This window comes from Xenopus laevis, chromosome 3L, assembly GCF_017654675.1.
Source record: "Xenopus laevis strain J_2021 chromosome 3L, Xenopus_laevis_v10.1, whole genome shotgun sequence".
Taxonomy (NCBI): Eukaryota; Metazoa; Chordata; class Amphibia; order Anura; family Pipidae; genus Xenopus; species Xenopus laevis.
In genome coordinates, this window is record NC_054375.1 from 30,998,628 (window position 1) to 31,015,184 (window position 16,557).

Here is a 16,557-nt window from a genome sequence, read left to right on the forward strand (position 1 = left end):
GATAGATAGATATATCTATATAGATATATATACACACACAAATACAGGTATGGGACCTGTTATCCAGAATGCTCGGGACCTGGGATCTGTCCATAATTTGGATCTTCATACCTTAAGTCTACTAGAAAATCATGTAAACATTAAATAAACCCAATAGGCTGGTTTTGCTTCCAATAAGGATTAATTATATCTTAGTTTGGATCAAGTACAAGGTGCTGTTTTATTATTACAGAGAAAAAGGAAATCATTTTTAAAAATGTGGATAAAATGGAGTCTATCGGAGACGACTTTTCCATAATTCAGAGATTTCTGGGTACTGTGTTTCCAGATAACGGATCCTATACCTGTGTATGGGACCTGTTATCCAAAATGTCCTTTCCATAATTTGAGCTTTCTGGAATATGGGTTTCTAGATAAAAGGTCCCATACCTGTATTGGATCCGAGCAAAAGGAAACCACTAGTAAAGTTATGGGACTCGTTATCCAGAAAGCTCTGAATGGCCATGATGGCCATGTCCCATAGACAATAATTCAGATTTAAAATCAGATTTTAAAAACGACATATATCCTTTTTGTCTGTATTAATAAAACAGTATCTTGTACTTGATCCAAACTAAGATATGACTAATCTTTACTGGAGGCAAAGCCATCCTAATGATTTCTTTTAGTAGACTTACGGTATGGGGATTCAAATTACGGAAAGATCCCTTATGCAGCAAGCCCCTGGTCCTGAACATTCTAGATAACAGGTCCCATACCTGTACTATAATCATAATGTCAGGTTTGCACCTCTCAAGGCAATGTTCATTGCAGATCCCTTTACCTTTCTTATACATGGTTAAACACACACACGCAGAGTTCTAAAGCACTTGGAAAAGCAATCTTTCCCAATAAGCTATTCTGCATGAAATATTTAAAGGCACGGAGAAGGTTCCTTTGAGCACAGTGATATAATCTGGTATCAGTCTTTTAGCGTCTAGATGCCATTCACTACTTACATTCCTTCCTACTGTTTTGCTTAAGAAGAAACTGTGAAATTAAATGCAGTGGTAAAGTCTCCATGCATTGTATATCCAAGTAGAACTTATTTTTCACAGGAAGCTGAAAATATGTATTATGTATGATTGGACGGGGAAAAAATGTATATATGCATATGAAGCATTAACGCATAAATCACTTTGGGCAGGTACTTCGTAGCGCTGCCGTAGTCTGGAAAAAGTGATTCTGATGCAGTTTTTCTTGAGTCCCTGAAAATGACTGGTCTCTGTGGTTTAAAAACAGTGATATACTGCAGTCTTAAAATCAATGCGATATAGGATGAGACCGCTTTTATTTTCAGGGAATATCGTCAGCGGATCTTACTGCATTTAATGGACTTTTTGGTTTCTTTTATTGTACGTGTAACTGAAATTCTCGGACTTAGGTGCATTCTACCTAAGGTTATGACTTCTTACCTTCATCAACATAATGGAAACAAATGAGTTAAGGATCAACTGTATCCTTATTTTTATCACCCATTTGTCTTATTTAAACTGGAATATTAACATCTTGCCCTGTTACCCCAGCACAGTAATCTGCACCCCCAACACATGTTGCTCTCCAACCCCTTGGATGTTGCTCCAAGTGGCCTCAAAGCAGGGGCTTATTTTTGAATTCCAGGCTTGGAGGCAAGTTTTGGCTGCATAAAAACAAGGGTACTACCAAGCAGTGTCTCCTATAGGCTGCCAGTCCACATAGGGGCTACCAAATGAGCAATTATTTTGCACCACCCTGAAATATTTTTATGCTTGTGTTGCTCCCCAACTCTTTTTACATCTGAATGTTGCTCACGGGTAAAAAAAAGGTTGGAGACTCCCGTCCTAGCGTCTATGAAGGTGCCGCAAATAATGCTGCCTTTGAGTAAGGCTCAAATATTCACTAGCTGATTACAATCCTTCATAGTTCTGCCTATAGTCAACATTTTGCTGGGTCATAAAAAAAGCCAGGTGGGGCATTGGTCTAGCAAGACAATAGGGAATGATATCATTTTGGGTGTGGGTAGTCTGAAAATCTTAGACATTCCCCTCTACTGAGCATGATATATCAGGAATGAAAGGAACACAATCTGTTAAAGAAAAATTTTACCCTAATTATGAATATTTAAACAACAGATAGTGTATATGATATTAAGTGGCATATTAAAGAATCTTACCAAACTGGTATATATATTTAAGTAAATATTGCTCTTTTACATCTCTTGCCTTAAACCACCATTTTGTGATGGTCTCTGTGCTGCCTCAGAGATCACCTGACCAGAAATACTACAACTCTAACTGTAACAGTAAGAAGTGTGGAAGCAAAAGACAGAACTCTGTCTTTTAATCGGCTCATGTGACCTAACAAGTATGGTATGTTGGGTTTGTTTGTGTGCACCGTGAATCCTACAATCCCAGGGGGCGGCCCTTATTTTTTTAAAATGGCAATTTTCTATTTAGGATTACCCAATGGCACCTACTACTAAAGAAGAATATTATTAGGAAAATAGTTTATTATTATATGAAGCAGGGTTTTACACATGAGTTGTTTTATGCAAAAGAAGCCATTGAAAGAAGAGCAGTACTAGGAGCATAGAGGTTGGACTGGAGGCAAGGCTTTAGTTATTCAAATAGTTAGGATAGTGAAGGATTTCAAAGTGGCTAACGTTCCCAAACACATTTTTATTTAAGCTTTATAACTACCCTACCTATGTTACTGATGCATTTCTCACAAATATTTAACTAATGTCTCACAAGATGATATGTGGTCAACAGCTTTTCTTGCAAAATATTATGATATTAAGAAATGGCTATGATCGCTTTCCAATGAGGACAATGAGACATGTTGAGAGAGCTGCATTTTGGCATGACTCTCCCTGAATATGATATAGACAAAATCTAGGTAGGAGTCATACAGGTATGCCATACTTAGAGATTCAAGTTGTCCTCAGTGAGAAGGAGATGGAGAATAACAACATAACTGCATGTGTCACGCGTAATCACATTACTTTTCAGTTTTATCTGTGATGGCAAGCAGCAAGATATCCATTATGGATACATTGCAGTAGAAGAGCAGAGTTATTTATGAATCCCATGACACATCTGAGAATTACTATTTTTACTTAATAAAGCCATTAGACTTTTATTTAAATTCACAAAAAATACACCTGCTTGCCATATCTAAGAACTAAGAGAACATCATAATTATATCATCAGAAGGTACACTAGAACACATACACATTTTGTGAAACCTATAGCAATAGCACTCGCATACTTGTTAGTAAATGCCTAATGGTGGCAGGAATTCTGGTTCTTTTTATTTACACTCCCCCAGTGGTGTAAATAGATGTTACTGGGCCCCACAGCAAGTTTATTTTAGGGCCCCCCAAAATATCTAGAGTTTGTCCTGTTCTCCCAATATATATTGAAATTGCCCATTAATTTTGGCCTCATGGAGCCCACTATGCCTCATGAGGCCCCCTATACCTCCTGGACCCCCCTGCAGCCACAGGGTCTGCTTCCTCTATGGTTACACCCCTTCTCTCCCCTATTCTCATTGAGGAAATGAAAAAAAAACGTAAAGGGAATGTCAGTTTCTCACTGGCTGGAAGAGCAGTGCTTGAAGTATAATCAAGTGTTTGGTAATCATTTGTTTGAGTAATATAGTGGATGAAATTTGGTGCGATTATGTGGTTTCTAATTTGGCAAAAGCCATAATAAGTTTTGTCGATAACCCAAACTACATGGGTAGATGGACATCAGACTACCTACATGTGCATACCACAATTATCACCATATGAGTATAATTTGGACATTAGAAAGATTGAACAAAACATACAAAGCAAATTATTTAATTAGAAATAGAAAGACTCACTGGCAAATAAAAGCCATTAAAGGAGAAGGAAACCCCCTGGGCGCAAAACCCCTCCCCCCTCCCCTGTGTTGCCCCCCCTCCCTCCTCCCCCCTGGCCTACCTGTCCCCCTGGGCAAATGCCCCTAACTTGTTACCCCTCTGCGCAGGTCCTGTCCACGGAGTTCACAGTCGCCATCTTCTCCCACGCAGTCTTCTTCTTGCTTTGACCGGCGTCTTCTGGTGCATGCGCAGTAGGAACAATTACCGGTACGGCTCTACTGCGCATGCGCTGAATGCCACGAAGTTTTAGTGACATACGGTGCATGCGCAATAGATCCGTACCGGTAACTGTTCCTACTGCGCATGCGCCAGAAGATGCCAGTCAAAGCAGGAAGAATACACTCGTGGGAGAAGATGGCGACTGTGAACTCCGTGGACAGGACCTGCGCAGAGGGGTGAGTAACAAGTTAGGGGCATTTGCCCAGGGGGACAGGTAGTCCTTATACTTATAATTTACTGTTAGGGGTTCAATTCCCCGTACGCTGTCTATACTTAAAGGAGAAGGAAATCCGGTGGGCGCAGCGCAGCGTTTTGCGCCCAGCGGATTTCCTTCTCCTTTAAGTATAGACAGCGTACGGGGAATTGAACCCCTAACAGTAAATTATAAGTGTATTATAACTTACAGCACACCTTTTTGTGGTCTGTGGAATATCTCTTCCTGGAAGCTCTTTCAATAAAGGACTGGATATGTTTGTAGCAAAAGGGAAAATGTACCATCTATTCAAGCATATAACCTAAGTGTTTGGCAAATTGTACTTACTTACACACATACACTAACTAATGCATCTCTATTTTTCTCTCATCTTACCATTACTATCCTATCCACCAGGACCTTCTCAACCACACCCTCACTGTATGCCCCACTCCCTGTTAAATTGTAAGCCTTTGTGATCCCCCTTGCTATATATAATATACGATTGCAACTGTGTATCTATGTTGGTGATGTTTTGACTCATGGCCTTGACCTACACAAAGGCAGCTCCTTCTATCATCGATGCTAAGATTGTGCTCAAGGTAGTACCTTCAGTACCAGCATCTGGAGTCTAATACTTTGTGAAGATACAAAATACTTCTTAAAGTACCTAGGTGAAGTCATTCGTCATTATTGTGATTATGGCTATTAGAATTATTATTATGACTACAGCTATTAGAAGTCTCAAATTTGGCACCAGGTCACTTCTACTGTATATTAGATAAGATATTAGAAGGCATTCTTACGGTGGCAAAACTGCCCATGCATAATTTTAAGAGAGGAACTTCCAATTTTGTTTGACAGGAAATACACCATAACTTTCTGTACCCTTATCCTTGCTGGAGAGACAAAAAAGGGACAAGGTCATGGCGCTGCTGTTTCAAGTGGCAAAATGCCTAAAGAAGCTCTTGAGTTGGCCTTTACAAAGAGCTGGTGGCTGCTCAGTGGAACTTTTATCAAATATCAATAAAAACTGTTTTAAAGGGCACCTTATTTCCAATAATACTCAAGCCGAATTACATATATACAGTTCTCTAACATCAAGTATGACAGTGTCCTACAATTACATTTACACACAACTTTAAAGCCAATTACATGTAGAACGTTGCTTAGAATTTTATTTCACTGTGCAGTTTTTGTGTGAAGATGCCCTTAAATAAAGCAGATGTCCCCCTTCAAATTGTAAAAGGGACATCTGCCATTGACTTCTTCATGACCTCAGCAAGTTTGAGATGGCGGAATTTCAGATTCAGACTTTTATCACTTTCGGGGTATAATAAATCTTGAAAACATTTTTCCCCCAAAAAACCTTGACCAGAAAAAAATGGAGGTTTATTATATAACCCCCTTTATGTCATCAGCCCCCCACCTGCCAAAGCACATTCTTTTAGATTTTTTTAGAAGAGTGACAACCCTATTAAAGTCAGCATACTCAAGCAGGCCTCTAAATGTTACTACAATGGTCAGATGGTTGCAACAGTTCTATTTTCTTAAAGCAACCAATCGTGAAGACAGCATTCAATGGCCTCTTGTTTAAGAGCAACTAGACCTGCAGTAAATGTTGTGCCTGTTATAAACCCTCTGAACGTTTCCTTTTCTAGAAGTCAGTAGTAGCCAAAAGCAAACCAAATCTAGAAACGCAAATTAATTTCCACAGACCACAAACTCTTGAGTTAAGTAAACCATGGGTGATAATAACAATTAGATTGAACTGTTAATATTCTATAATAAATCCAAGTGAAGAGACTCCAGGTGCAGCCCAGCCCACCTCTGTTAACACACAGGGGAAATATTTATTGCAGTCTTTTTTCATATAGAGGAATATACATAAAAGCTGGAACAACTAGAACTATGCAACCATCCTCCAGAGACAGGAACATTATAAATCATAATGATAATATAATGAAAGTTTACTCATTTAAAAGTCAGCTGTCTTTGCAGGTCTTAAAGAGGTACTGTTCTCTCGCAAACAGGCTGCTCTGAAACCGAGAGATGGGGGGCCATTAACTTTGTAGGCTTTGGTGTTTCTAACCTCCACGGAGGGTGTAATGTAATAAAAGGCAGAATGTTTTGTATGAATCTAGTAACCTATGGCAACCTTTTTGGATGTTTTTTCGTAAAAACATTACTTGTTATGAGTTACTATAACTCAACCAAACTTTGCACCTGACATACACAGCTCCCTCAAAAGTATCTTCTGCAGCCACTCCAAGTCCTTACTCCCAGAACTATGCAAGTTTCTCTGTGGCTGCACATTCAGCCGTAACTAAACTACTGATTCTGCTTGATATTTTTGGACAATTTTTTTGTAAGTTGGTTTAGGATTCAACTGTGCATGGAGTGTCAAATGGGGGGATAGATGACGTGCTTTAAAGGAAATGGTCTCTAGAACAATGAGTGAACAGGAGTCAGATGATATTAAAATGATGTTATACAAAGCTGGGTCCATAAACATTTCTTGGATGGCTGCATCTGGCCTATGGGTCCCCAGTTAGACAGCCTTATTCTAGAAGAGGGGTCCCCATCCTTTTTTTAAGCCCGTGAGCCACATTCAGATGTAAAAAGAGTTGGGGAGCAAAACATTTTTACTGGTGGTGCAAAATAAGTGATATGATTGGCTATTTGGTAGTCTCTATATGGACTACAAGAGGCTCTATTTGGCAGTAAATTTGGCTTTTATGCAACCAACATTTGTCTCCAAGTCTGGAATTAAAAAAATAAGCACCTGCTTTGAGGCCACTGGGAGCAACACCCAAGGGGTTAATCACAAGCCACTGGTTGGGGATCACTGCTCTAGCACATATATACACACAGATTCTCATTAAGCTGTTAGTGATAGCTAGCTTTTGTTCTCTAACCAAGTTTGATTCTTTAACCAAGTTGTCAAAAATGCCTGTGCAGTAAGCATCTCTTTGCAAGTGGAAGGTGCCATTTGGTATGGAATTAAAGGATCAGATTACACTGAAAACAGAAACAAAATTTACATGTACTGTTATACAGAATGCTTGGGACATGGCGTTTTCCCGATAATGGATCTTTCCATAATTTGGATCTTCATATTACTAGGAAATAATGTAAACATTGAAAAACAAACAAACAATGGTTTTGCTTCCAATAAGGATTCGTAATTTCTTAGTTGGGATCAAGTACAAGGTACTGCTTTATTATTACAAAGAAAGGGGAAATCATCTTTAATGGATTATTTGGATAAAAGTCTACGGGTGACGGCCTTTCCGTAATTTGAAGCTTTCAGGATAACAGGTTTCTGGATAACGGATCCCATAACTGTACAAGGAAACCGTAAATAATTGTAGAATGATACGCAAAATCCCTTAAAACACCAATCTTCTATCCCATGCCAATGCCTCTTATATAAAAAAAACAATAACCCAGAATTCTGTATTTGGCTGAGAAGATTCTATGCTAGGCCTGGGAACGTATGCAGTACATCAATTCTAGTGAATAATGCAATTTAGCCCAACCCAAACCCAAGCAATGAATACTTGGGAGCTAAAGAAAGATGGTGGCTACATCCATAGAAAATGGGCATAGCTAAAAATGTAATTCATTTAATCTAATTCCACTTTAATATTAGCATTAGACCAGTTTGAAAAGGTAATTCCAGGAATTTTGATACCACCATTTTTAAGCAGATAACAGCAACAATCAAGATGCCCTCAGCAGCCTCCTATTATGCTCAGTGAGAATCACAAGGTTAGGGTATATACCAGCCTAGACTAACTTACTTTTAGAGTAATATTTAAAGTAAAGAGCATGCTATGTGTAAATGTTCATGAAACTTGGATTTTTTTTTCCATTTTACTCATCCTTTATGTTGTGGGGTGCACACTTGCTACTGTACTGCAAGAAGGAAGATGATTGCCACTTGCAAGGGCATAGCATGGCTGCAGTTACAACAGTCAGTGACACACTCACTAATGAAAGATGCTGGCAGTTTATCCCAGGCAAAGATCCCGAGGAAATTCTGCATTGCAGGCAAGAGGTCAATACTGGAGATGAAACAGATGGACAATGGACTTCCCCTACTATGTGTGCAATGTGTATGTAGCCTAACGACAGCTAACTAGGAAGCCTACTGAAGTATCAGCAGTGATATCCCAATGGACAGACCTTTGATCACCACTTTTGGTGAATAATGGTATATTATAATTTGTTCCTCAGTGGAGGAATCTTCATCTGGCATATACTATAATCACTGAGATGGCCACGGCCTTACTGATGGACGAATTTGTGATGAATTTCAACGTTTCGCTGTGGATGAATAAATTCGTGAAACTGCCGCATCAAAATAAAGTTGACGAGAAGTGGGCGGGAGAATGGGAATCGGGGTGTGCCAGGCCCTTCTGAAATTTTTTTTGCAGGGGGGCACGTCACTCTATAGTTACGCCACTGGATGATACCCTTAAACAATATTAAAGTGAAAAAGATGGCAGTATTTTCATACACCCTGTTAGGAGCTCATGGGGTCTAAACAGATCTTATACTGAAAGGGTACAAAGGGGGCTTGAACCAGGGGCATAACTGTAGGGGGAGCAGATATTGCAGTTGCAGGGGAGCCCAGGAGGTTTAGGGGCCCCATGATCAATTTCCATATATATTGGTAAAACAAGACTCTGGATATTTTGTGGCATCTAAAATAAATTTGCTGTGGGGCCCAATAACATCTAGTTTACTCTGAACCCAAAAAGGAAAAAAAAAAACCTCTGAAATTACGTCGAGAATTTATACTGATACAGAGGCCCGGACTGGCAATCTGTGGGTTCTGGCAAATGCCAGAGGGGCTACTATAAGGTGCCAAAGAAAGTCAATATTTAATAAGCTGGTGGGGGCTGTTTGGGCCTCTGTGTGGGCTGAGTGGGCCTCTGTGTACCTGAAATGCCAGGGCCTATTTTGATTCTCAGTCTAGACTTGAGGTGATACAGGGCTGCTGCTTGTTCCAGGAAGGTTGCTGTTATTTTACTTGTAGATGCTGCTGCTCTATGGGCGGAGCCTATTGCTGACAGCAGGGGCAAGGATAGACTGAATGGGGTCATAGGATATACAGACACCCTATGAGATTATTTGTAATAGCTTTTGCAGAGAGAACATCAAGCTAAATATATTATTTACCATGAGATTCTTTCCATTTTCAAAATTTAAAGGATATTTAGCATTTGTTCTCAGAGCTTGCTGGAACTTTCCCTGCCAACGGTGAACACGGAAGAAATCCGATGGAATACGAACATTTGCAGCCTGTAGCCAATCAACATGGAGAAAAACTCATTTATTTTTATCAAAGTCTTCACAAATGAATCCTCTTAGTCATCCTGCTGCTTCCCTTGACAACATCACGAGAATGCCTGATATCCAACCTAGTGATGGGAACAGATCCCTTGCACTATTTCCTACAAGATATATGGGCTCACTCTTCCTGTTTTTAGGGGTTTTTTTCCCCTTTAAATCTGACATTTCCTTCTAGAAGTCCAGTGGCACTTTATTAACAGCCATTGTCTGGATATACACTGACTTGCTTCCACTTCTCAAGGGTAGCAGAAGGGTATCAAGATTAAAGTGGATGTCAACCACGAGTGCACCTTACCGGCTGTGATCAGAATAAATAGAAGCAGCCAGAATGGGCAGAAGAAGAAAAAAAACCCAACACTTGAAAAATAGATGATGATGGATGGGAAACATCATGAGCTGAAAATGTGAGATAAGCAACAATTAGAACCTTAATAGGGTTTTTGGCTGCTGATATTAAGCCATATTCCCTAATCAAACGGCGATGAATTTATTCTTCTATCATGTTTAATATTCTCCCTTCATAAACTGCTTACAAACAAAATAGATTAGACTCCCATCCCAAAATGAGATTGGAAGAGTTCAGATATACAAAAAATGATTTGCGTTATACACAGAGATAAAAACGACTTTCCATCAGAGCAGCATCTCCCAGCCTATGCCCATATCTGTCCAATAATAAATATACCATTAAATGCTTCTGCATAACCAGTCCTAAATTGCCAACCCATTTATCACATATCTACAAATGCTAAAACACTGCGTTAATGTCACACATGCTAATGCTGATTTAAAGAAACCCACACCCTTTATCCCAAATATATCATTATTTCTACTTCTGGAAATGTCTTGGTGATTTGATGATGTGAGACATTTCAAAAAGTGATTTCTATCACCCGGTCAGCTTGATCGCCAGCATTGTGCTCTGTTTTAATGGAAACGGGAATAAACAGCAGTCCACACCTCAGCCAGAAACTAAAACACTGTGCACTGACTCCATCTACAGGTCGTTATGGTGGTGACACGCTTTATTTTCCTGTTGGGGATGGTGAATTCATGGTGTCTGCTGATTTTTTTCAACAGCACACATTACTTGAAATGTATTCATATATGGATGTTTGCATGTATGTATATATATATATATATATATATATATATATATATATATATATGGCTGAAGATAAATAAGAAAAGTGGAAAGAGGGTTAAAGATGAAAGGCGGAAGTGATGGTGTGGGAGAGAGAAGATGAGAAATGTTTATGGTTTTTCAATAGATTTAGTGAAGTTTTGAGTAGGTGTACCCAAACTAACGCAAAGTTAAATGTTGTATAAATGACTACACGCATTAAAAAAGGCATTTTGAACATGTCATGGTCCTGCTAGAGACTGTAACCCCTTGCTCATTTCTTGGAAAGAACTGCACATTTTATTGACCCCCCCTCCCTCCCCTGTACTATGCCAGGCAACATGAATTAAATAATATATACTTCAGGCCCTTCTGCATTGAAATTGTTTCCAGTAACCAGCCTTTAAGAAGAAGCAGGTGCAATCTTGACTCATCACATTGTTCCTTTTCTTTTTTGACCCCCTTGATTAGCACAGTTGGACAGCGAGTGCCCCATTATCATAACTAGGGATAAGAACAAGGCTGAATGAACATGGTCACTGATTAGGAGGAACAAGGGCTGCGTCTCGTTACTGGGCCCTTTATTGAATAAAACGAAAAGTACAATTTGTTTTTTCCACTAATTACCAGTTACAGTTTAAATCTATCTATCTATATCCATCTATCTCTATCTATTTACCATCTATCTATCTATCTATCTATCTATCTATCTATCTATCTATCTATCTATCATCCTATCTATCTATTTATCTATCTATCTAAAATCTATCTATCACTATCTATTTCTATCTTTCTATCTATATCCATCTATCTCTATCTATCTATATCCATCTATCTATCTATCTATTTCCTATCTATCTATCTATCTATCTATCTATCTAAAATCTATATATCACTATCTATCTATCTATCTATCTATCTATCTATCTATCTATCTATCTATCTAATTGTATATGTCACCTACACAGGCCATTAAAGATGATGGTGAAATCAAAGTCATTATTTATAGTGTATGTTTAATTTATGGGGCCTGTGTTACACATTATTTCATGTGACCAGACTCTAATTCATCTCCAGTTTGTTTGTAGCCAGGGTCAGAGCAATCTTCTTACCCAGAACAGTTATACTTGTACTTATTTTGTTCCCAAATGGGTTAATTGAGGATTTAATGAGTTTCAGCCAAATCAGAGCCATAAAAGTTAAGATTCATACAATACAAGTTAAGATTCATACAATATCTATCTATCTATCTATCTATCTATATATATATATATATATATATATATATATCTATATATCTATATCTATATATATATATACAGTTCTATAGCTTAAAATGCCACTCACCTTATTTCACTAAATAGGTTCGACACAATGGTCCAGGCCCAGAGACAATCTATGAACATTACTTTCCTCTTCATCTTGAACCGTCAGTCCTGCAAAATGGAAACAGAACAAAGAAAAATTAAAAGCTTAAACCTAATTATCCTATCATAAAAACCTCATCTTAGCTCTATGACTGGTTTCTTCCGTTTTCATTCAAAGAACAGTGTTAACTTAATGCTGGAACTCTAAAGACTCCTTTTCATGGGTTTCATAGGTTAGAACCAACGTGTCTGAATTTTTAAATCAATTTTTATACCAAGCCCCCCTGTATTAAACCCTTAAAAGGAGGCCATTGAGATATATATATATATATATATATATATATATATATATATATATATATATATATATATATATATATATATATAATGTGTGTGTGTGTGTACTTGAGAGCCATCACAAGCAGAACTTAAATCAAAATCGTCTTTTAAGCTAAAATATCAAACTCTATCAATGTTTTAAGTGAACTGAAGAAATTCCTTAGGTCACTCTTTGATTAAAAGCAAAGCCTCCAACTGAAAGTTAAAAGAAAACCAGGACTCCCTACTGAGGTGTGAATGTGAATATGTACTGATCTCTGATTACTAAAAAAAAAAAGTTGATATGGATAATATTTCCTATATAAATATATTTATTCCCATGACATTTCCTATGAAATATTGCCCATGCTATTTGACATAAAAATCCAATATTCAGGCCCCCAATCTCTGCTTTGCCATCGGTAGCTGCGACTGACACACTCACTACTAACAAGGTGGCAGCGATGCAAGGAGCAGTCGGGAGAAGACTTTGCACTTTAAAGGAACCTGAAGAGACAAGGATCCTCTGCCAGTTATTATAATAATAATAATGATGATATTGGTAATAATAAAACACACTTGTCAGCGCTGCAGCAAGCCCATTGACGTCCAAAAAAAAAAAACCATAAGAAATAACGACACGGGTCTGATTTAACGCAGCCTCCATTGTGATGTCAACGCATGCAGCAGCAGCAGCTTGTTGGCGACGAAGGTGGGAAGCTGTCCATGATCCGGCTGAATAGCTGTTCCAGCTGCAATTTAATATTCCGAGAAAGCGCACGGATATCCACAAACACACGCCGATGTGCCCCTATTGTTTAACTATGTCTCTACCCTCAGTTCCCCACAGGCAGCCGCCGATACCTGCCGCTAGCAACTTCCTTAGCGATCGAAAACGCTTCTAAAAAAAAAAGACGCTGCCGCACACAGTGCAGTGGGTAAAACAAAAACAAAAAACAGCAACAAAAACAAAACGGATGAGCTATTTGGAAGGAAAGGGGCACCTGAAGTTGTCAGGGATATAGAGAGAGATGTAGATATAGACGGGGAGCGTGAATTTGAGGCTTCTTAAAAAAGAAAAATGTCCATCGATCACGCAGATATTTAAAGTGTAAATGAGAAATGGGGTGTTTTTTTTCTCAGCTAGCAAGAAAGGAAGGGTTTGGGGTGTGGGAGAGTCTTACCTAGGAGTGCGATTTAGTAGAAGGTCGCTTGAGAAATGCAGCCTGATGAAAGTGACTTGGAGAGAGGCAGAGAGAGAAGCAATGTGTCTGCTCGGAGCTGCCCACGGCCCTGCCTCTCACTCAGCCATCAATACATCCCTAGCACATCGCTCATTCCCCAACGACACAAGCGACCCCCCCAAATCCCTTCCCAGGCTGGAGATCACGGCTACAACAAAGCTTTATTTTCTTCTTCTTCTTCTTCTTCTTCCCTATTCCAAGACAGCCAAAGTGTGGATCCCTGCCCGGACAGCCTTGTGGGCGTGTCTATATGCGAGGCACACTCTCAGCTGCAGGGTCCTAAGTCAGGAAAGCGGTGCAGAGACTTGCTGCTGACCATGGTGCTGAAATAAACTTACATCAGATCCTTATATAGTGGCTGTTTGCTTCAATTCCATCACTTTCAAGTCGTACCCAGCGCCAAGTTTGCACACTGCAATTCCTTCTCAACACACTGCAATTCCTTCTCAACACACTGCAGCAGATATCATGTTAAAGGACAACTAAGCCCTAAAAATTAATAGGGCTAAAAATGCCATATTTTATATACTGAACTTATTGCACCAGCGTAAAGTTTCAGCTTGTCAATAGCAGCAATGATCCAGGATTTCAGACTTGTCACAGGGGGTCACCATCTTGGAAAGTGTCTGTGACAATCACATGCTCAGTGGGCTCTGAGCAGCTGTTGAGAAGCTAAGCTTAGTAGTGATGGGCGAATTTCTCCCGTTTCGCTTATCCGCAAAATTCGCAAAAAAAGTGAAATAGAAAAGTTCACAAAAATATCGTGCAATTCAAACTTTTTCACAAAAAAATTGAGCAATTAGAACATTTTCACGAAAAAATCATGCAAGTCGTACGTTTTCACAAAAAATCAAGCAATTCGAACCTTTTCATAAAAAAATCGAGCAATTTGAAAGTTTTCACGGAAAAAATCAATAAACACGAGCATTTTCACGAAAAAATGGTGCAATTTGAACATTTTCACACAAAAATTGAGCAATTATAACGTTTTCACGATAAAAATCGATCAATTCGAAGGTTTTCCAGAAAAAATCGTGCGTTTCGAAAGTTTTCACAAAAAATCAAGCAATTCGAACCTTTTCACTGAAAATCGAGTGCAAATTTTTGCGGGAGATTCGCGAATTTATTCGCCGGCGGCGCAAAGTGGAAATTCACAAAATTTCCAGCAAAATTCGCAAAATGCCGAAAAAATTGTCAAATCAAAAAGGTTCACAAAAAATTGAGTAATTCAAACAATTTCATGAAAAAATTTTGAAATTTTAAAGTTTTCACGAAAAAATCATGCAATTAGAAAGTTTTCACAAAAAATCAATCAATTAGAAGTTTTTCACGAAAAAAACATGCAATTTGAACCTTTTCACAAAAAAATCAAGCAATCTGAACCTTTTCACTTAAAAATCTAGCAATTTGAACCTTTTCACGAAAAAATTGTGAAAATCGGAAATTGATGCTGGTGAATTTTCAGCACCAAATTTTCGCGGGAGTTTCGAAAATGTATTCACCAGGGGGCTAAACGCAAAAATCTGACGAAAATTCCTGCACGGTGAATTTATTCCCCCATCACTAAAGTTTAGGGGTCGTCGCAAATTATCAAGTAGAAAATGAGGTTGGCCTGTAATATAAACTGATGCTACAGGGCTCATTGTTAAATTCTGATGCTAATTGCACTGGTTTCTGAGCTGTCATGTAGTAATTATCCATATTAATTACTTATCAGCCTTATATTGTGACAGTTATATTCTTTGTGTACTGTATATTGTGAGTTGTTAGCTAACTTCAGTAAGTGACATCAGCCCAGAACATGTGCAGTGAATCAGCAGAAAAAAAGATGGGGAGCTACTGGGGCATCTTTTGAAACACAGATCTTTACTGCTAAAGGGCTGTAATTGCATTGGGCTGGTACTGAAGCCCAAAACATAATGTACAACATTTTTAGCTACTTCTTTAGTTTAACTTTCCTTGTCCTTTAAAGGGGTCTTTCACCTTCAAATTAGCATTTAGTATGTGTAACTGCAACTGTTAGCAATATTTCTTTATCCTCCCTTCAGTTTCTGACTCTTGAAGCAATGTAGCAGAAAAAGGCTGTCCTACAGGTCTGTAAAAGGGGTGATCACCTTTATATTACCTTTTAGTAGGATGTAGAGAGGGATATTCTGAGACAGTTTGCAATTGTTTTTCATTATTTATGATTTGTGGTTTTTGAGTTATTTAGCTATTTATTCAGCAACTCTCCAGTTTGCAGTTTCAGCCATCTGGTTGCTAGGGTCCAAATTAGCCTAGCAACCAGGGACTGATTTAAAGAAGAGACTGGAATATGAATAGGGCCTGAATAGAAAGATGAGTAATAAAAAGTAGCAATAACAATAAAGGTGTAGCTTAACAGAGCATTCATTTTTAGACGGGGTCAGTGACCCCATTTGAATCTAAAGAAAAAGGCAAACAACTGGAAAAAACTATAAAAAAATAAATAATTAAGACCAATTGGAAAGTTGCTTAGAGTTGGGCATTCTATAACATACTAAAAGTTACTTTAAAGGTGAACCACCCCTTTAAATCCAGCACTTTAGGTTCTGTTCCAATGACACCAGAATAAAGGCATTTCCTCATAGCTGTGTATCACATGGTTTCATTTCAGCTGTCAAAGTAGTTTCTAGGGAAAACAGGATCTGTCTGGCTGTTTATATTCTCTCTGCACTGCTGCTTCTGACTCCCAAGCTAGTGTTGCAGAAGCTGGCTGAGGGGTGGCTCAGCTTAATATGTTATAGATAGGGATGCACCAAATCCAGGATTTGCTTCAGGATT

General features: G+C 38.6%; 1 protein-coding gene across 1 annotated transcript in view; it reads right to left on the bottom strand.

The window, feature by feature from the left end:
• Nucleotides 1–13,998, bottom strand: part of gabra1.L (gamma-aminobutyric acid (GABA) A receptor, alpha 1 L homeolog) — a 96,968-nt gene extending 82,970 nt beyond the window's left edge. The window contains exons 1-2 of the mRNA XM_041586082.1: nucleotides 13,696–13,998; nucleotides 12,174–12,262 (exon numbers count right to left, since the gene is read on the bottom strand). Of these exons, the coding sequence (XP_041442016.1) occupies nucleotides 12,174–12,247 (74 nt within the window). The 5' untranslated portion in view covers nucleotides 12,248–12,262; nucleotides 13,696–13,998. The remainder of the gene's footprint in view (nucleotides 1–12,173; nucleotides 12,263–13,695) is intronic.
• Nucleotides 13,999–16,557: the final 2,559 nt, after the last annotated feature.